This window comes from Hypanus sabinus, chromosome 2 (assembly GCF_030144855.1).
Source record: "Hypanus sabinus isolate sHypSab1 chromosome 2, sHypSab1.hap1, whole genome shotgun sequence".
NCBI lineage: Eukaryota > Metazoa > Chordata > Chondrichthyes > Myliobatiformes > Dasyatidae > Hypanus > Hypanus sabinus.
The window spans coordinates 27,944,897-27,967,333 of record NC_082707.1 but is presented as its reverse complement, the minus strand read 5'-3'; the positions used below and the strand labels follow the sequence as shown (position 1 = coordinate 27,967,333).

Here is a 22,437-nt window from a genome sequence, read left to right as displayed (position 1 = left end):
CCCAAGAGGGATGAGTTCATTCAAAACAGGGAATGATGGATTTTGGGTATTAAAGGAATCAGGGGCTATGGTGCTAATGTTGGAAAAATGCACTGAGGTTCAAGATGAATGATAGAGCAGGCCTGAAGGGCAAGTGGGCTCCCTTTCTTTAGTATTATTCCTCTCCTTAATTTCCCGGCTCTTTTTCAATTGCTTTATTGATTACAACATTTAAAAGATCTCTTACTTATCCATAGGTGGCTTATCAGCATTATAATGCTATATATTATGACAAAGGTAGGTTTTTTTTCAAATGGATTGGCAAAAATGGTTACAGAAAAAGAGAGCATGAGAAGCATTCCTTCCAATCTGTAGATCTTCATCTATTGCTCCATTAATGTAACTCCCTTCATAATTAATCCAAAATATCTTCAAGTTTCATCAATGACTAAAAAGATATACAAATACAGTAAGTCAACAGAACAGGCATTGTAATTGAGGTCTGACAAGCTGACTTGTTTTAGGAGACTGTGATATCAAAAACAAAGGACAATTATGTTCTCAGGTTTCATCATTTCATAGCTTGTCACACCAGACAGTCAGCCATGTTCTCATTTACATTTCATTCTCATCACATCTTCTTTCTGTCAGGTTTGTTCTCATATATTGTCCTCAACTAGTCTCGTCTATAGCCTGACCTTTTGTAATGAGTAGGTCATCCTATTTTTACACACCTAAGTCCATTTGTCAGAAAATACCCAAAATCACTCAAAGTGGTAACAATATCTCCTCTGTATTACAATGAACGGCATCGAAAGCACTAAGACTGATAGGAAAGAACAAGTACTAAGAGTGGAGATAGAGGGAACTAGTTCTGCCATTTGTAGGAATGAATCTGCACACTTACATTGGGTCTTTGAATTTAATATTGTGGAAGTTTGTCTCTACAGGTATTCATAAGATGGGCATCAATACCTGGGGTTGGCTGGTACTTGTAAAGCATTGCTTTAGTTTTAACCACTTTTGCTGTAGCCTTTCCTAATTTTCACACATTTTAGGCTTAAGACCTTCTTTTGTCTTTGCTTTCCATCCCACCAGGCTCCACAATCCGATGATTACTTTTGATCAGAACCTGCTTTTAACTTACATATTTCACAACCATTTTATTTTGCTTCAGGCTTAGGTGCATTCTCAAGCCTGCATTTCCAGAAGGCAAATGGAAGGGTGAACACTGCAGCAACACACAATGTGCTGGAAGAACTCAGCAGGTCAGGCAGCGTCAATGGACCCTTGACATTTCAGGTTGAGGACCTTCACCTGCACTGACAGACCGAGTGGAGATTGCCAGTAAAAAATGTGGAGGGTAGATCAAGCAAGAGATGAAAAGTGATAGGTGGATCCAGATGAGGGTGGGGGAGGGGATGATTGGCACAAGGTGGAGGGGAAAGTGGAAATAATGACAGAAGCTGGAGGAAGATAGAAGGAGGCGACAAATCGCTGAGGAGGGGAAAATCTGATAGGAGAGTAAGGTATAGCAGCATGCAAGCAAGTGAGGGGGTGTGGAGGGCAGATGAGGACTGTGGGGGAGGAGAACCAGTGGGATACTGCAACTGAGACATCTGTCATTCCATAATTCGGCCTTTGAAGATTTGAAATCATTTCCAGTGGCAGTTGTTCTGCTTGTTTTAAAGAGATGAGCAAGTCCATCTGTGATTTTGACTTTCCATTAGCTGAAGCCAGACCTGTTGGCCATGTCTCTTGGCACTGCTATCAGCAATACATCATATTTTTTTTATATGTGTTATCATTGTTCAACTTCCCTCATTAACCCCCGCTTGACCACACAACCTGTCCAATTCATTCCTTAGGCAAGCTTCATCCTATCATAGATATTCCCTTAATATATCCAATTCTTCCACCCTTTTTAAAATGTCTGTTTTCCTGTCTGGATGAATGGTTTTCATCCCTAATTGTTTTTCTCTCCACAAGCACTGTCCAATCTGCTGAACATTTCCAGCATGTTTTGTCTTTTGTACAACTGAGGCAGGATGACTTTTGCATTCAATTTCTAGGAGAAGTTGGGGGAAATGTTAAGAGGTCAAGAAATGAAAAAAAAAACCCTGGCTCCCTCAGCAACTTGAAACTTCACTTTCCAGTATTGATGAAAGCTCATCTCTGAAACATTAGCACTGCTTAATTCTCCACAGATACTGCCTGACCTGCGAAGTATTCTCTTCTGGGCTTTCTAAATACGAGGGCTGATTGATAAGTTCATGGCCTAAGGTAGGAAGAGTCAATTTTAGAAAACCTAGCACATTTATTTTTCAACATAATCCCCTCCTACATAGTCCTGAAGAAGTTAATAATGCATCGGAATGATTGATAAGTTTGTGGCCTAAGGTAGAAGGAGATGAGTTATTAACTTCAAACTTTCTGCATAATCACTCAAAGAGTTGAACTGCATGTGCATGTAACGAGAGCTGTATAACTCATCTCCTTCTACCTTAGGCCATGAACTTATCAATCACCTCTGCTGGTCCAAGATCCGTATGCTCCACAACTGCTGGACTAAGTGTGTAAATGTAGGAGGCAACTATGTTGAAAAATAAAAGTGCTAGGTTTTCTAAAATTGACTTTCTACCTTAGGCCACAAACTTATCAATCACCCCTCGTATTTCACTTCAGCAAATGGGGGTATTTTAATTTTACTTTATCTGTTACCTTGCAATAAATAGGAGAGAGCTTGCGTCTGGAATCAGACAGATGTGTCAGAATGATCAGTGAAAGGAATAGGGAGAGTGAACTTCGGAAATTCACGCTTGAATGTTAAACTGAACCTCCAAGATTACTTCATATTTTCCAATAACAGGATAAACACTTCAAAGTTAAGCTCAAGGAACCACACAGTGAAATACAGGACTGAGCATTATGAAAATGAAATAGAAAGATGAACAAAAGACAGCATAACCAGAAAACGAATGTTTAAAAAAAAACAATTGGATAATTAAGTTGGTAAGTAATATGGAGAACTGCTTAGGCTGAATGAATTCTCCACACTATTCTTTCAATACTATGACTATGTTCATTTTGTCATTATGTCTGGATTTGACTTGGCTTCATTGTGCTCCCATATGAAGTTATTGGAGAGCAGAGGACCTTACCTATGTGATATACTCAATTCCCTGCTGTAAACTCCTATCATTCCATGACTGAAGACATTTTTTAGAAATTCTATCAACTGTTTTTGATAAAATGGAATGTTATGAATTTCAAAATAGGAAGTGCGCAACCTCAACTCATGAAATATATCCAAATTCACCTAGAAAATGCAGTACAGCAGGGAATTTTGAAGCTTTACAAAGGAATCAGTAAAAATGATCACCTGACTCACAGGTTCAACCAGCTCCTCAACTACAATTTTATGTTCCTTTCCTTCTCCTCTATTCTTTATTGTTCTTCCCTTTCAATTACTTATTGCTTCACACTAATATCAAATTTTACCTCACAACTGTCACAGAAAAGCACCTTCATCATCTAATTTTGCCTTGTTTAAGAAAGATGTATTGATTTTTTGATTTGTTCTTCTATATTACTGTTGGAAATTTGTTGGCTAATAAAGAAAAGGAATGGGCAGGATGGCACTAGCAACGAATGTGACTAATGGCAACGTCTTGCAGCAAGTTTGTGAAACTACTGCTCTCCTTCTATTAGATACACTTCACCTACTAATCTGTGTGAAATTGGAGCCTGTAATTTATATTTTGATAATGTGTTTTTGGGAGTGATACGGCGCTTTTGCTGTCTCTGAGGGAATTTGAAACGGTTGAGAATGGAGTGTGTAGCCTAATGGTGGAGCGCAAACCCATGATTGGTTCCAATTCTCAAACAACTCGCCGATTAAAGGATCAAGCAAGATTGAAATGAACAAGGACGAGAGCAGAAGGTGAGAGGGTGTTCAGTGCCATCTGAATCTTTGAATCTCTGTTGGCCTGGTTGCCCCTTTCTTTTGGCTTGCTGCTGCCAGAGCAAGGAGCAGGAAAGAGTCCTGGGTCTTGGGCTAGGTTTGTGGATTGGACTCATTTTTAGAGAAATCTGCAATTCACGTTATATATGTTTCTGTTTTCTGGTTAGTCCTCTTTTTACGTTGCTTTTGTGCATTTTTGATCGGGGCCTGCAGTCAGTGAACGACACAGCGCTAAGTTGAACTGAACAGACCTAGACTGTTTCAAGGACTCCGCGGCTTGACGTTTAATATTCTGTGTGTTATTCACTCATTTTTTTGCCACTTGTGCAATTTGCTCTTTTTTTTGCATGTTGGGTGTTGGTTGTTTTCTTTGAAGCTGTTCCATGGTGTTTCTTTGTTCCATGGCTATCTGTGGTAAGTCAAATCTTGGTTGAATATGGCATACATACTTTGATAATAAATGTACTTTGAACTTTTCCTGGCTTACCTAATTCTCCCTTGCTTTAATCTTCAGTGCTGCTTTTTATAAACCTATCAATTTGATCTTACTTTTGGACCCATCCCTGTATCTGAAAACAAAGCTTTCCTTATCCCATCACTGATATTAATTAATATTTAGAACAGAATTTATGACATTACTCCAAAGTAAATTTTCCTTTTTTTTTTAGCAACACACACAAAATACTGGAGGAACTCAGCAGGTTAGGTGGTATCTATGGAAAAGAGTAAGCAGTTGACAATTCAGGCTGAGACCCTTCAGCAGGACTGGAAAGGAAGGAGAACGGAGTTGGACTAAGAAGGTGAGGGGAGGGAGCAAGAAGTATAAGATGACAGGTGATACGTGAAATTAAGAAGGCGGTGGGAGCGGAGTAAAGAGCTGGGAAGTTGAGTGGAGAAAGAGAGAAAGGCCTGGAGAAGGGGGAATCTGATAGCAGAGGAGAGAAGACCATGAAAGAAAGGGAAGAGGGAGGAGCGCTAGAGGGAGGTGATGGGCAAGCAAGAAGTGAAGGTGTGAGAGGGAAAGAAGAATGGGGAATGGTGAAGGAGAGGAGGGGGTACAATTGTCAGAATCTTGAGATATCAAGGTTCACGTCATCAAGTTGGAGGCGACCCAGTTGGGTATAAGGTGCTACTCCTCCAACTTGAGTGTAGCCTCATTGTGGCAGTAGTGGAAGCCATGGGCTGACATGCTGGAATGGGAATGGGAGGTAGAATTGAAATGGGTGGCCTCTGGCAAATCCCGTTCTTTGTGGCAGATGGAGCGAAGGTGCTCTTCGAAGTGGTCTTTATTTTTTACTTCTGTAGCTCACAGATGTTAGAAAGACGTCAACATCGGTGTTGCTGCAGAGAACCTTCAAGGAGCAAGTTAATTTGTGAAAGGTGTTTGTGGTGTATACATTCGATTCTGATCGCTTCTTTACAGGAAGGTTGCAGAACCTTAGCAAAGGGTGCAGAAGAGTTTCAGAAGCTGTCTGGATTTGAGGGCATGTGATATAAAGAGAGTTTGGACAATCTTAGATTGCTTTCTCTAGAGTGGCAAAGGCCGAGGCAGGAACCGTTAGGAGTTTAGAACATTATGAGAGGCAGAGAGATAGATGACAGCCAATGTATGTTCCCCAGGATTGAAATGTCTCATGTTAGAGAGTGTGCATTGAGAGGAAGTAAACTGCAAGATATGTAAGGCAATTTCTTTCTCTTTTCTTACACACAGAGTGGTGGATGTCTGGAATGGGCTGCCAGCAATGGTGGCGGAGGCAGATATGATAGAGGCATTTAAAAGGCTGTTAGATATTAGAATCAGAATTATTATCACTGACATATGTCGTGAAATTTGTTGTTTTGTAGCAGCAGTACAGTGCAACACAAAATAATTACTAAAAGTTACAATAGTAAATATATTTAAAATAGTGCAAAAAGAGAGTATTATAGTGAGATAGTGTTTACAAAACACTGGCCAGGCAGTCAATGTTTTGGGCCGAGACCCTTCATCAGGACTGGAAAAAAAGGTGAGGAGTAGGAGTTAGAAAGCGGGAGAGGAGAGGAACCAACTTAAGATGATAGGTGAAACCGGGCCCGGGGTGGGGAGTGAAGTAAAGAACTGGAAAGTTGGTTGGTGAAAGAAATACAGGGCTGGAGAAGAGGGGATACAATAGGAGTGGACAGAACATCATGGAAGAAACAAAAAGGGGAGGAGCACCAGGGGGAGGTGATGGGCAGGTAAGGAGATGAGGGAAATGGGAATGGGGAATAGTGTAGGTGGGGGGAGGGGGCATTACCGGAAGTTCAAGACATCAATGTTGGATGCTACCCAGACGGAATATAAGGTGTTGCTCCTCCAGCCTGAGTGTGGCCTCATTGCAACAGTAGAGAAGGCCAAGGGCTGACATATTAGAATCCTTGCAAGCGGAACAAGAGCTGCACCTGCTGCTACACCACCCCCTTACTACCATTCAGGGCCTTAAACTGTCCTTCCAGGTAAGGTGACAGCTCACCTTTGAGTCTGTTGGGATCATCTACTCTATCCAGTGCTCCTGCTGTGGGCTTCTGTGTATCGGTGGAACCCGACGTAGATTGGGAGACCGCTTCACCAAACACCTACGCTCTGTCCGCCAGAAAAACTGGGAACTCTCAGTGGCCACCCATTTTAATTCCACCTCTAATTCCCATTCCGACATGTCAGTCCAGAGCCACTTCTACTGTCACAAAGAGGAATAAAGGGAGCATGTTCTGATTGGCTGCCGGAGACGAGTAGCGTTCTACAGGAGTAGGTGTTTATCACTCTTTTTATGTTACATGTCCATGATTCAGGTGAGAGAATTGATGGATGATACAAAGATAGGTGGAGGGTGAGGGGCAGGGAGTCAGAAGAGGGATGAAGATAGATTAGGAGAATGAGCGAAGAAGTGGCAGATGGAATACAGCACAGGGAAATGTATGTTTATGCAATGTTTGTAAAGGGAAATACTAGATTATTTTCAAAGCAGGAAGCAAATTTAAAAATCAGTGGTGCAAATGTACTTGGGAGTACTCATTCAGCGTTCCCCACAAGTTAATTTGCCGTTTGAATTAGTGGTGAGGAAGGCAAATGTAATGTTGCCATCATTTTGAGAGGACTAGAATATAAAAACAAGGATGTATGCTGAGGCTTTATAAGGCATTGGTCAGACCACACTTGTGAGCAGTTTTGGTCCCCTTATCAAAGTAAGAATGGGTTGACATTGGAGAGGGTCCGGAGGAGGTTCTCAAGAATGGTCCTGGGAATGACAGGGTTAACACATGAGGAGCGTTTGATGGCTCTGGGCCTGTACTTGCTGGAGTTTAGAAAAAAATAAATGGGTGGGTTTCTCGTTGAAACCCACCAACTACCGAAAAGCCTATATAGAATGGATGTGCAGAGTTCGTTTCCTATGGTGGGGGAGTCTAGGATTAGAGGGCACAGACTCAGAATATAAGAAAATCCCTTTAAAACAAAGATGAGGAGGAATTTCTTTAGCCAGAGGGTGGTGAATCTGTGGAACTCATTACCACAGATAGCTGTGGAGGCCAAGTTATTGGTTATATTTAAAGTGGAGGTTAGACCATAAGACATAGGAGCTGAATTAAGCCATTCAGCCCATCCAGTTTGTTCCACCATTCCATTGTGGCTGCATTATTATCCTTCTCAACTCCAATCTCTTGCCTTCTTGCCATAACATTTGACACCCTAACTAATTAAGAACTTAACAGGAAGTTGATAGATTCTTAATTAGTTATAGTGTCAAAGGTTACAGGGAGAAGGCAGGAGGTTGGGGTTCAGAGGGATAATAATTCAGCCACAATGGAATGGTGGAGCAGATCCGATGGCCAAATGGCCTAATTCTGCTTCTATGTCCTATGGTCTTATTTCGGATAAAATTAACAAATCCTCTGTTTGAAGGAGACCAGATAATATTTACACTGATGATTGATAATAATCAAAGGGCTATGGATTGGGTCAGAATTTCTATGTATATCTATGTAAGAAGGTCGTATGTACAAACGTACATTGAAAGAAGAACTATGCTGCCTTGCCCTATAACTAATCTGTGAGCAGTAGGGTTTGGGTGTGATTATTCACACATCTTGGAAAACACTTAATGAATGTGAAATCATTACCAATGTTAATTAACCATTAATTTGCATATCAACTCGTGAAAAAGGGCTGCATGCAAAAAGATTGTCTGCTTTAGGGATTAGGATTAGAGTATCCTATTCACTTGAAATTAATTCACAACCTTCAGGTTGACAATTACACATATGGAGAATAGTATGAAACCATTGGGAAAAGTGACCTATTTCTTTATTCAAAATTATTTTACTTTTATAATAAACATATGATCTATTTTGAATTTACTCAAAAGAGGTGGGTATTATGCGATTTTTAGAATTTTTTTGTAAAAATTGCACTTCTGAAGCCAGCATTCATGGACTGGGGCGTAGAATATAGAAATTGGGAGGTTACATTCCAACTTTACATGCCGCTGGTTAGAAAACACTTCGGATTACTAGGTGCTGTTCTGGTTTCCATAAGGAAGGAAGGATGTGACTGCATGGAAGGGAGTGCAGAGGAGATCCACCAGAAAGTTGCCTCAGTTTGGAAGGCTTCAGTTATGGGAAGAGAGTGGATGGACTGGGTTTGTTTCTCTGGAGTGAAGGAGGCTGAAGGATGACCTGAGAGAGGAATATAAAATTAGAAGAAGCCTTGACAGGGCATAAACTTAGGATAAAGTGAATATTTTCCCATGGTAAAGAATATATAGGTTCAAGGCAAGAGGAAGGAGTTTTAAAGGCAATCTGAGAGCAACTTTTTTCTTACACAGTGAGTGGTTGATAACTGGAACTTGCTGGTAGAAAAGTGGTGGAATCAGATGCAATGACTGCATTTAAGAGACATTTGTACAGGCTTTTAAATAGGCAAAGCATAGAAAGATACAAAACTAGTGTGGGCAAATGGGATTGGTGTAAGTGAGTAAAAGGATCAGCATGCACCTGATGGGCTGAATGGCCATCACTGGAGAACATGCAGAAAGTTTCAACATGAATTACATCCACTTGCGAAGAGATGAAAACAGTCATTGTTTTTTATTTCTAATATTTCTTGCACAGCTCAGCAGGTTGTCAACATGAATATGTCTGTTGTTCCACTGTTGTACTGCAAGGTTGGAGAAAATAGCTTCATGGAAAAAGGAGAGAAATAAAGCAGTGGAAAAGAAAAGGCTGTTGTTCTCTAGAATCCTTCATTAGTAAGGTCACAAGCTTATCAGATCACATCTGAGATGAGTGGGGGTGTTTAATCATTAAAAAGGCAGTTAAAGAATTTAACATTAGTATTTAGAGAATTTCCTGACAAAGGAAGGTAAAGGAAGAGTTTCAAAAACTGAGAATTGTAAGCACGAAGAAGCAGTGGAGATTTTGATGAAATATTATCAGCTGTATAAAGTTCATGGACAGATGTAGATAGAATAATTATAGGAGATGAAACTTTAAAAAAGTTGTTTGGGAAGTTGTTGTTTATTCCAAGTATAGTGGATTCCAGTCAATTGTGACACATTGGGTCCAGCCCATTTTGACTCAATTACACGGCTGCACCAATAAATTGAAGTTCCATGGAAGTAATTAAAGAGATATTAAAAAGGACAAACTGAGTAACAAATTATACATTTAAATAAAATACAGAACAAATTAGAACACGACCAATAGTACTACAGTACTATAAAACTGTGTATTAGTTGCTCATAGTTACTGATGGAGGGATTCAACCCGCTGCTGTTCTTTTTGTTTGACTGTAAATGAACAAAACCAGTGCAGACTCCTAGTGAAGATAATAGACTGCCTTCATACATGCTATACATGATTGCATCCTCCAAACCTTCATTTTCTTTGTAACATTCAAGATGATTGTCTATAGCTTCAAATCCTTTGTAGGTCCTAACTTGTTTGAAGTAGTGAAATAGTTTCAATTTCACTCAGAGCCACTTCTACCATCTCCAAGTCTGAATACTTGAAACCGCTGTGAGCAAGAGTGTCCTGAATTGTCTTCTGCTTATGTCTCATCAACTAACAGTGACGGAAATCATTGCTTTTTGAACCCAAACTCACACATCTCATGCTATTAAAAAATGTTTCACTCTAAGCATGGTGTAATGTCTTCCAGCCACACAAGTGTACATGACTGACAATAGTTAGAACAGGGGTTCCCAACTTTTTTTATGCCATGGATCCCTACCATTAACCGTGGACCAAAGGTTGGGAACCCGAGTTAGAACTATTCAGCAAGTCTCTGGTCCCAATTAAGCGACATGGTGTCCTAAATAAACGAAGAAAGTCCTGGCAATTTTCTCAATTAGTTTTTGTTCTTTAAGAGTTGTCCCAACTAAGCAGATACCCTGATTAGCAGATAATCCAGTTAACCATAATCCACTGTACATGCTCTTGCATGAACCTGAATTTAATCTCCCAGAATGCTTGTGCACCGCAATCAAACTAAAACTACAAATAGGAAATACTGCAGACAATTTTATGTGAACCAGCATAGGACAGATTCAAGATCTGTTCTACATCATGAAATCATCTATGATAGTGAAAGGTGGTGGCTGTGCCAATGTTGAACAAAAAAGAAGTGCTGTTAACGGAATTCTGGTATAATTTTGGACAGTTTCTTTCCATTGATACATAGAGTCATAAGGCACTACAGCGTAAAAAGGGGTGCTTTGTCCTATTTAGACCATTCTGAACTGTTATTCTGCCTAGTTCCATTAACACATTGTCTGTAGCCCTGTATAACCCTCCGATCCATGCACTTATTTGAACTTCACTTAAATATTGCAATTGAACTCGCATCAACCACTTCCACTGGCACCACCCTTGGAGTGAAGAAATTTCCCCCTCAGATTCCCCATTAATACTTCACCTTTCTTCCTAAACCTACGACCTCCAGTTCTAGTCTAACTCACCCTCAAGTGGAACAAACCTGCTTGCACTTACCCTATCTATACCCTTCAAAATTTTGTATGCCTCATTGAAATCTCCCCTAACTGATTCAACCTTCCCCTATAACTAAAGACCTCAAGTCCCAGCAACACTCCTGCAAGTTTTCTGTTGTGGGAACTCAAGAAGGGACATTTACAACCGGGAGAGGGAGTTGGCAGAAGGAGTGTAATGTGAGAAGATGTAAGATTCAAAGTGCACAGTACAAATTTACACTGCTGCTGCCCAGGTTGGGACCCACCTGGCCTTGAACTCAGGATCACCTGCATTGAAGTCTAGTGCTGATGCCATTACACCACCAGCCGGCCCAATGAAGGTATTCCTTTCCCAGTGTTAGAGCAGCAGTCAGTGGTTTGGATGAGGAGGGAATGTGAAGCTTCATATTCAGTGCAGATATCCCTATACAGTAACCCTTGAAGTTAGTTTTTACCTTAAAGACAGCCCATATTTTCTTGCAGTATAGGTGAAGAATCTATATTGTTACATCATTACTTCCCTTATCATTCGATTCTGCTTTATTGGGGATGGTAACCCATGTTGGCTGCCCATGGTTTTGTTACAGTCTGCTAACCACCTATCACTAACAAGGCTATCACTCAACAAGGGTGGGATTCAGTTGTTCTCTCCTTAATTAAAGCAACTATCTGTCTGCTCAAGACCTACAGTAAAACTCCAATAAATAGCATAAACAGTAGCTTTAGGTACATTCATTACAGTATCTCCCTTCTATTTAATGACATTAAGCATTACTCCCTCTTTCTGTTTGAATAGCTCTGCTTTATCCTTGACAGTGTGGAGGTTCGACTGTAGTTCTTGAATTGTGTCTCTCCCAGCAATATAAAATCCAGATAATATCTCCTTTAGCAGATTTCTTTTCACCTCCTCGTGTTCCCACATACTGAATGGATACTCGCCACATCCATTCAGTTCCTAGCACCTGTGCCCATCTGAAGTGTATCTCCACTTCTACTCACAATTCTGACTGAATTCAACGATACACATTTGCTAACATCTGAATCTAACTTGGTTATCTTAAAATCATTTTCTAAATGGGCTATTTGTTAATGCCCTGATGATTTAATCAGTTCTGTCTCTCTCTTGGGAACCACGTGGTGGTTAAGTAACTGCGCATGTCTGGGATTTGTTCTTTAGTGGAAATATCACTGTGGTTTGCAGCCTCATTGGAAATCTATCATGGGAATATCCCAGTATCCATTACGTATACAGGCCAACCATTCTTCTAGTTTCAGTTGACCCTATGTACGATGAGCGACCGTTCCTGTCTCAGATAGCGGTTCTCATAAATGTTCCACATTAAAGTTATGGACTTCTCAGGGGAAGTTGCATCTTTCTTGGCTTAAACTTAATTTGCAGCTAATCACTCAGATTCATTAATTTTCTTACATGTACATCGAGTCAAAATAGAGAGTGAAATGTGTCATTGGCATTAACAACCAACACAGCGTAATGGGGTGCAAGGGGAGCCAGCAAATGTTGCCACACATTCCTGCACCAACACAGCATGCCCACAATGCTTGGTAGAACAACACCGAACAAAACAACTAGAGATAAACAAGCCCTGTTCCCCTTTGCACTTCCCAAAACACATGTAGTCCTCTTACCCTAGGACAGCCCATCTCCAGATTCTGCTCCACTGGACTTGCAGATTCACAAAGATTGGGGTTCAGCTTCCCCATTGGACTCAAGACTCCAGCCAACAGGCCTTGACTTCAGATCGAACTTCAGGCTTCGACCTTCGGTAGTGACCCCAGGATTTACAGATGATTGACAAATGATGATCCCAAACACTCGGCCGCAGATACCGGACTCTCTGATGACCTGGACCCTGAACATTAGGCCTCGAGTGCTTGGAAGAGGTAATTAAGAAGTGGATGGTGGGGTGGAGGTGCATCTCTACCAAAGGAGGTGTAAGGTGCTCCTTCGCTACTTGGGCAAGGTGTGGCACCTTACGAGGAGAACAGACTTACAGTCAGCAGCGGGATTCGAACCCTGATCAGTGATCGTCGGAAGTGTAAAGCAATTACACTGACTGCTGAACTACTGTACAGAATTACTTGGACTAGAGGGCTGTGAGGATGCAGTCATTGAATATATTGATAACAGAGAATGGCTGATTGTAGTCAAGGGCTATAGAGAGAGTGTAGTAAGGTGGATCAGCCATAATTTTACTAAATGGCAGAACGGGGACAAGTGGCTTACACTTGCTTCTGTTTCATTTGTTTAGATGTACAGGGTTGTGTTGAGTTAAATGGGATTGAAGATCTTCTGCGGTAGTGCACAGTAAGTGAGAGAAGAATCACAGCTTACCCAGAAGGAGAAAAAAGAAGAAATGTGAAACTATGCTAGCCAAAAATATAAAAGAAGATTCCAAAGGTTTTTTTTCCAAATATATCAAGAGTGAAAGAGAGCCGGGAGTGGAGATCGGACCATTGGAAAATGACACTGGAGAGGAAGTAATGGATGACAAAGCAAGCAATGGCAGAAAGAATTACTAAGTATTTTGCATCGGTCTTCACTGTGGAAGAGACCAGAAATTTTAGCGCGTCAGCAGGCAGAGGTGAGTGCAGTTGCTGTTACTAAGGAGAAGGTGCTTGAGAAAGGTCTGAAGGTCAATAGGTCACCTGGACCAGATGGACTGCAACCCAGGATTCTGAAAAAGGCAGCTGAAGAGATTGTGGAATTGTCAGTAATGTTTGTTCATGAGCCATTAGATTCTGGAATGTTTCCGGAGGACTGAAAAATTGCAAATGTCACTTCACACTTTAAGAAGGGAGGGAGGAGAAAGGAAATTATAGGCCAGTTAGACTGGCTTCTATTGTTGGAAAGATGATGGAGTCCATTTTTAAAGATGAGGTTTGGGGTACATGGAAGAACATGATAAAATAGGTCAAGTCAGCACAGTTTCCTTAAAGGGAAATCTTGCCTGACACATCTGCTGGAATTTATTGAGAAAATAACAAACAGGATAGACAAAGGAGCATCAGTTAATGTTGTAAACTTGGATTTTCAGAAGGTCTTTGACAAGTTCTGTACATGAGATAGCTTAAGAGATAAGAGCATATGTGGCATTGCACGAAAGATACTAGCACGGATAAAAGATCGGTTGACTAGCAGGAGGCTTCTTTTCCTGTTGCATTTCAATGACTTGGATGATGGAATTGAAGTGGCCAAGTTTTCAGATGATACAAAGATAGGTGAAAGGTCAGGTAGTGTTGAGTAAACAAAGAATCTGCAGAAGGACTTAGAATGGGCAAAAAGTGGCCGGTGAATATAGTGTAGGGAAGTGGATGGTCATGCACTTTAAAAGAAGGAGAAAAAGCCGTAAACAATTTTCTAAACGGGGTGAAAATTCCAAAATCAAGGGGCAAGGGGACTTTGGAGCCCTCATGCAGGTTTTCCTAAAGGTTATCTAACTGGTTGAGTCTGTTGTAAGGAGGCAAATGCAATGCTGAGGATTTACAAGGCATTGATCGGACCACACTTGGGGTATTGTGGACAGTTCTGAACCTCTTATCTAAGAAAGAATGTGCTGGCATTGGAAAGACCTAGATACAGTGGATGTGAAGCAATGTGAAAAGTAGCAGTCCCAATATTGACCCCTGAGGAACACCACTAGTCACTGGCAACCAACCAGAAAAGACCCCTTTTATTCCCACTTGCTGCATCTGGCTGTTGGCCATTCCTCTATCCATAGGAGTTTATCTCATTAAGCAGCCTCATGTGTGACACCTTATCAAATCGCTTCTGAAAATCCAAGTAAATGACATCCACTGCCTCTCCTTTTTCCAACCTGCTTGTTACTTCCTCAAAGAACTCTAACAGATTTGTCAGGCAAATCTTCCCTTTACAGAAATCATGCTGACTTTGACTTACTTTACCATCAGTCTCCAGGTACCCCAAAACCTCATCCTAATAATAGAATCCAACAACAACATGAGTGAATCTGCAGATGCTGGAAATAGATAAAAACACAAAATGATAGCAGAACTCAGCAGGCCAGACAGCATCTATGGGAGGAGGTAGTGACGACGTTTCGGGCCGAAACCCTTCACCAGGAGTGAAGTAACATGGGGTGGTCGAGGGGGGATAAGAAGTGGGGGGAGGGATGAAGTAGAGAGCTGGGAATCCAACACTTCTCCAGCCACTGAGGTTAGGCTATCTGGCATATAATATTCTTTCTTTTGCCTTCCTCCTTTCTTAAAGAGTGGAGTACCATTTGCAATCTTCCTCTGGTCCTCTGGGACCATGCCAGAATCAAGCGATTCTTGAAAGATCATGACCAATGCATCCATTATCTTTTCAGCAACCTCTCTCAAGACTCTGGGATATAGTCCATCTGGACCAGGTGACTTATCCACCTTAAGACCTTTGAGTTTGCCTTGCTCATTTTCCTTTGTAATAGCAATGGCACTCATTCCTGTTCCCTGACACTTACAGAAATCTGGCACACTGCTTGTGTCTTCCACAGTGAAGGCTGATGCAAAGTACCCATTAAATTCACCTGCCAATTCTTTGTCCCACATTACTACCTCACCAGCATAATTTTCCAGTGGTCCAATATCAACTCTCACCTCCTTTTCACTCTTTATATAACTGAAAAAACTTTTGGCATCTGCCTTATAGTATTGGCTAGTTTGCCCTCATATTTCATCCTTTCCTGTCTTAAAGTGTTTTAGTTGCCCTTTGTTGGATTTTAAAAGCTTCCCAATCATCCAACTTCTCACACACTTTTGCTACCTTATATGCCCTTTCCTTGGCTTTTATGCAGTCCTTAACTTTCTTTGTCAGCCACAGTTGCCTACCCCTGTCATTTAAGAACTCCTTCCTCTGTGGGACATATGTATCCTGTGCCTTGTGAACTATTCCCAGAAACTTCAGCCATCCCTACTCTACCGTCATCCCCACCAGTATCCTCCTCCAATCCACCTGGGCAAGCTCTTCTCTCACGCCTCTGTAATTCCTTTTATTCTATTGCAATACTGATATATGTGAGTTATGTTTCTCCCTTTCAAATTTCAGTATGAATTCAATTATATTATGATCACTGCCTCTTAAGGTACCTTTACATTCAGCTGAGTAATAAAATCTGGGTTTTTACACAACACCCAATCTAAGATAGCCTCTCCATGAGTAGGCTCAAGCACAAGCTGCTCTATAAAGTCAACTCATAGACATTTAACAAATTCCCTCTTGCGATCTGACACCAACCTGATTTTCCCAATCCCCTTGCATATTGAAGTGCTGCATTACAGTTGTGTCATTACACTTATTACATACCTTTTCCAGCTCCCCAATCTCAACCCCACATCTTGGCTACTATTTGGAGGCCTATATATGATTTCCATAATGGTTTTTATTTTACCCTTGCAGTTTCTCAACTCCACCCATGAAGATTCAACATTCTCTGACCCTATGTCACCTCTTTCTGAAGAAGTAATTCCATCTCCTAACAACAGAGCCACAGCACTGCCAATGCCTTCCTGCTTGTTCTTTCAGTACAAAGTATACCCTTTGATGTTAAGTTCCCAATTTAAGAAACCTCAGTCCAGAGGGACTGCATAAGAAAGACAGTCACAGTGTTGCTTGGTAATTGTAAACACAGCCAACAATGTCCATGGAGATATAGCATATGAAGTGATGTCTCTTTTGACCAGATGTACGAATCTCTAAGTGCAAGAGTAATTTATTTTGTCTGAAATTCAGCCATGTCAACATTACAAAATACTGCATATTCAACTTTCTGAAGATCGCTCTGAAATTTTACAGACCATCACTGACCTTATGCTAAAGAGAATGTTTTATCTGGAAAAAAAATGGTTGTTTGATTCAGAAAAGCTTTCATCCTAAGGATGTTCTTTGCTAATGAGACTGAAGATGGTGACTGGCCTGTAGTTCACCACGGAAACATGTTCTCTCATTGGGCTCATTTGCAGCAATAATTATAAATTCACTGTAAGATTAGTTAACCCTCCCCAAGAAAGAAGTACCTCAGAGTGTCAGAGATAAACATCTTTTGTGGGAAGGCTTTGGTTAAATTTTCTGTCAAATCTTAGAAAGTTCACAAAATGCGATAGAGTCATACAGAAGAATAGCACAGAAACAGGCTCTTCAGCCCATCTTGTCCAAGCCAAAACCATTCAAACTGCCTACTCCCATTGACCAGCACCTGGACCAGAGCCCTTCAAACCCCTACTATCCATGTACCTATACAAACTTCCCTTAAATGTTGAAATCGAGGTTTATCTCATTGAAATCATTTTGTGCATCTGAAACATTTTGATTCAATTTAGTGCCTTCCAGTTTAGGCCGTTCAATATTTACGTGCAAGAGTTAGATTCAGACAAAAGCTGTGTTTTAATGTCAGGAAATCATTTTGATTTTAAACACTGGTGATTCTGCTGGAAGAAGATGTTGAGTGGTGATCAGGGAAGGAAGATCACAGTTGAGGATAAGGCAGCTGGATCCAATGGTGCCTTTACCTATGTTGATCAGTGACAGGGGGTTGGAGGTAGTCCACCCACTTTCATGGTGTAATAGCAGTCAAGAAGTGTGGGTCCAATATGTAGTTGGAGGCTGTATGGGGGAAATGGTTCCAGTGATATTGGGAGCTGACTCTTTACATGGATGAGTGTGAAGGAGTGGAATGATTTAAGTGGGAAGCTTCTAAAGCCATGATGACCTGACCCTCACCACAGTTCTGTTTAAACCATAAGTGAATAAATTTGACTACTGTTTCAAATATTTTAGTTTTTAACCTTTGGTTCACTACCAATTCACTTAATTCCAGGAATTAAAATTCAGCCTGTTGTTTGCTATCGGTGTTGCTGTATGTATCAGTTATTATGGATAAAATCGGGTAGAATATTTCCTTTCACCATACATTTAGAATTCCTTTATTTCCTTTCTAAAGCCAAACACAGCCCTTTCTTTTATACATATCTGAGTACACAAGTAAAGATGCCTTCATGTGTGATTTTAGATTTTTCCACTGAGTTTGGGTGGGACTACAATCAGAGATCATGGGTTAAGGGTGAAAGGTGAGAAGCTGAAGGGGAACATGAGGGGAAACTTCTTTACCCAGACAGTCGTGAGAACGTGGAATTAGCTGCCAGCACAAGTGGTCCATGCAAGCTCAATTTCAATGTTTAAGAGAAGTTTAGATTGGTACATGGATAGTAGAGATATGGAAGGCTCTAGTCCAGGTGCTGGTCAATGGGAGTAGGTAGTTTAAATGGTTTCAGAGTGGACTAGATGGGCCAATGGGCCTGTTTCTGTGCTGTACTTCTCCATGACTCTATCACATAAAAATTAAAGTGGAAAGGAAGAAGAAATGTAAAGCAAGTATTTTCAGTACAGTCAAGCTTATAATGGGAAAAGATTTGGATATGGCCATTGATCATTACCTTAGAGTAACTAGTTAGGATCATCGATGCCTTCCAATTAAATAGCGCCCACAACATCATACAGCATCCCAATGTGCTTCACAGGAATATTATCAACTAAAAATGATGCTGATATTAGCAGAGGTAGGCAAAAGCTCTACCAGGCTGGCCTAGAAATTTGACTGCATGGTGCTGGATAATTCTGTGCTCTGTAATTTAAGATGATGGTTGGATACAGCCACTTCCAGCTCATATCCCTTCATTCCTAACCTGAATTGCATTTGTATATCTGACATGATTTTGGCATCACATGCATGTCAAGTATTGTTCCGTAAGCAATTGACCACGGACCTTAGGCACTGCTATACTTTGCAGGGCAGGTTCACAATTGAGGTGGACACTAGCTCACCAAACAAATGCCAGCAACCATAAGGCCATAAGATATATTGGGCAAAATCAGGCTATTTTGTCCATTAAGACTGCCCTGTCATTCAATCACTGCTGATCTATGAAACCATGACATGCTCAATCTCTGCATTAAATATTGGGCTTTGTGACAACAAATTCAATTGGCAGTAAAGTAACAGTACACATGTGCTTCCAGACTGTAATTTTTCAGCTGAGTATTAAAAGATGAGGACCAATGCTTATGAAGGGAGTTCCGGAGCTTAGGGCTTGGATAACAAGAAGCCCAGCTGCCAATGTTAAAGCAGTCGATGATAGGAAAAATCCCAGGCTCAAAATAAGAGAAGCAGTAACATTTCAGAAGGTTTTAGAGCAGGTAGATATTACAAATATTATTAAATATTTGGATCAATGTTAAGTATCTACATGACTCATTGTTGTGCATACTTAGCTTCTATGATCAGTCCACTGAATATAAAACAAACAACCACCAGGAGTCCATGACTTGTATCACTAGGTAATAAATACATTGGAGAGAGATTGATTGAATGTATGATTCAGGCCTTTAAAATGTTATGTTTTATGAGTTTTAATAATCCTGCATGCAGTTTCACTTCAGAATACAGATCATCGTATTGAAAAAAAAAACTACAGGACTGAAATTCTTCCTCACTTGAGTGCACCAGCTCCATAATATGGTAAATTAGGCATGAGTTTCATCATCACCAAATTCTGTCAGTGAAATATAACATAAAGATGCCACTTTATCACATACATATAATAAGAACACTTGTGATTACGATCTCTTCTGCAGCTTCCTGTTTCTTACATTGCGTTGATCGGTACAAAATGAAACAACAGCAAAGCAGAACAGAAGAAAGAAACCATGCACCAGTCAAGGGCAAGGCAAATGGCTGGTAAATGATATGGGAGAGAGAAACATCCTGAATGAAAGCAAGGCGATCTCAACAAATGGGTTTTGTAAAATATGTGTTTGGGCTGCACAATTGCCATACTGTTTTTTTTTACAGTGAATACAGGTTTCATTTTTGTTCTTACCACACACACACTTTCTTGGTTGAGGTCATCTTCTGGATTCACGTCCACCCTGCGGTACAAAGCAAATGAAGGGAATCAGTGATGGTGTTGCACAGTGAACTATGTTCTTCTGTGACTTTTGATACATTATCCCTTAATCTTGAGACCAACTAGAAACATTTCCCAATTCCTGGATGATTTTGCACTTGTCTTCAGTTTCCAAAAATTGGAACCTTAATGTCCTTGCCATCATTAACTTTAAATATTTAACATTAAAGTTGCTTAGTCAAAGGTTGTACTGAAATAGGAGCTTCATAAACCAGTAGACTTTGAGGTGCACTGGTTTGACTTTGTTTCATTCTGCCAGGAAGGGTTTTAACTACATGAAACACTGCTAGAGGCAACTGGGTATTTTATTCCACACTTATGCAGTCACGCTTCAGTACAATTTTTTCAAAGTCAAAATAAATTTATTATCACAGTACAGATATGTTACCATACACTACCCTGAGATTCAATTTCTTGTAGGCATTTACAGGAAAATATAGAAATGCAATAGAGTTTACAAAATAATACAGAAAACATTAGTTGTAAAACTCTTGAGAATAGTCTGTCGGTTGTGGAATCAGTTCAGCGTTGGGGTGAGTGAAGTTATCCACGCTGGTTGAGGATCCAGATGGTTGTAGGTTAATAACTGTTCCAAAACCTGACAGTGTAGGACCCAAGGCTCCTGCACCTCTTGTCCTATGGCAGTAGTGAGAAGAGAGTATAGCTTGGATAGTGAGGGTCTTGCAGCAGTGCTCCATGTAAATATGCTCAAAGGTGGGGATAGACTTTCTTTAGAATTTTCATTCCTGTGCATTAGTGTTTCCATACCACACCATGATGCAACAGTTAGAATACTCTCCGCTGAACACTTATATAAGATTGTCCAAGTTTTATGTGGCATGCAGATTTAGGTGATATGTTGAATATCCTTCTCAATAGTCAGTCAGTCATCTGAGCACTACAACCTTCCTTGCTCAACAAAAGGAAAATTACTGGAGGATTCTGATGCAAGTTTCAACCCAAAACTTTGACAATTCCTTCCCCACCCCACAGGTGCTGCCCAATCTACAGAATTCCTCCAGCCAATTGTTGCTTTAGAATTCAGCATCTGCAATCTCTTGGGAACACCCTATGATCTCTTCACTTCTCTAATTTGGCCCTTTGCTTGCCCCTTTTCATTATTGCTCCATCACTGGCAGCCACATTTTCAGCTGACAAGATCACGATCGTGGCAATTTTCCTTTGCCCATCTCCTTATCTCTTCATCTTTATTTTCTCTTTTAAGGCACATTAAAATCCATTTTGTAATCTGGCCTAATACTGGCCTCTGTAGGTGGAATAAAAAAAAAGTTTGTCTAATAATCTTGTGAAGCACATTTGAAAGGTTTATTATGTTATAAATTCCTGCCTATTCACCTTCTCCCTCAACCTCATTCAGGGCCCCAAACAATCCTTCCAGGTGAGGCAAAACTTCACCAGTGAATCTGTTGAGGTTATCTACCATATCTAGTGTTCTGATGCCAACTCCTTTTCATTGGTGAAACCTGATGTAGATTGGGAAAATGGTTTGTTGAGTATCTTTGCCCCATATACAAAAAGCAGGATTTCCCGGTGGCCAAACATTTTAATTCCTATCCCCATTCCTATTCTGACATGTTGGTTCATGGCTTCCTTTATTACCATGATGAAGTCATTCTCAGGGGAGGAGCAACACCTCTTTTTTCATCTGAGTAGACTCCAACCTAATGGCATGAACTTTGATTGTTCCAACGCAGTAATTTTTCCCTTTCCCCTTCCCTCTTCTTCAATCCCCTACACTGGCTCCCCTCTTACCTCTGCACCTCACCCACCTATCACCTTTTGCTGGTGCCCCTCCTCCTTTGCTTTCTCCCATGGTCCACGCTCCTCTCCGATCTGATTGCTTCTTCTGTAGCCATTTACCGTTTCTACCTATCACCTCTCAGCTCCTTACTTCATCCCTTCTCTCTCACCAACCTGGCTTCACCTTCTGCTCCCCCACCTTCTTATTCTGGCTTATTCCCTTCCTGATGAAAGGCCTTGACCTGAATCGTAGATAGTGTGTTTATTTCCATAGGTTTTGCCTGACCTGCTGCATTCCTCCAGCCTTCGCTCTGGATTTCCATCATCTGCTGATTTTCTTGTGTTTATACCACATCATTTTTATTCAACGGCAGAGGATGTGAGTGTCATTGGTATTGGTAATGGACAAAATCTCTAAACAAGTTTTTAAAAAATCTGCCCAGAAATGAAATCTGTTTGAATACCATCAGAATAATGCTGTATTCACCTTTTCAAGTAAAAATACTTTTGCAATATAAAAGAAGGAGATCATGACTGTAATGGGATAACAAATGAGATCACAACTTAAAATGCAACACAGCAGATGTTCATTTTCTTTAAATTACAGGTCTTCTTTTGACAAAATGCAGTATTATTTCATGAAGGAAGCACACTTGGCCCAGACTTTGCTGCAATCATTTGGTAAGGGTACAAATGTTTGCTGTTGTTATTTACAACTTCTGTCATCTATAAATGTGCAATTAAAAGCAGATATTTAGAAAATGCTCTCAGTGT

At 40.6% G+C, this 22,437-nt stretch overlaps 1 protein-coding gene across 1 annotated transcript in view; it reads right to left on the bottom strand.

Annotated features, from left to right (window-relative positions):
- LOC132407357 (sodium/hydrogen exchanger 9-like) overlaps positions 1–22,437 on the bottom strand; it is a 543,724-nt gene that overhangs the window by 90,940 nt on the left and 430,347 nt on the right. Inside the window, exon 13 of the mRNA XM_059993730.1 lies at positions 19,816–19,864. Coding sequence (XP_059849713.1) covers positions 19,816–19,864 — 49 coding nt within the window. The remainder of the gene's footprint in view (positions 1–19,815; positions 19,865–22,437) is intronic.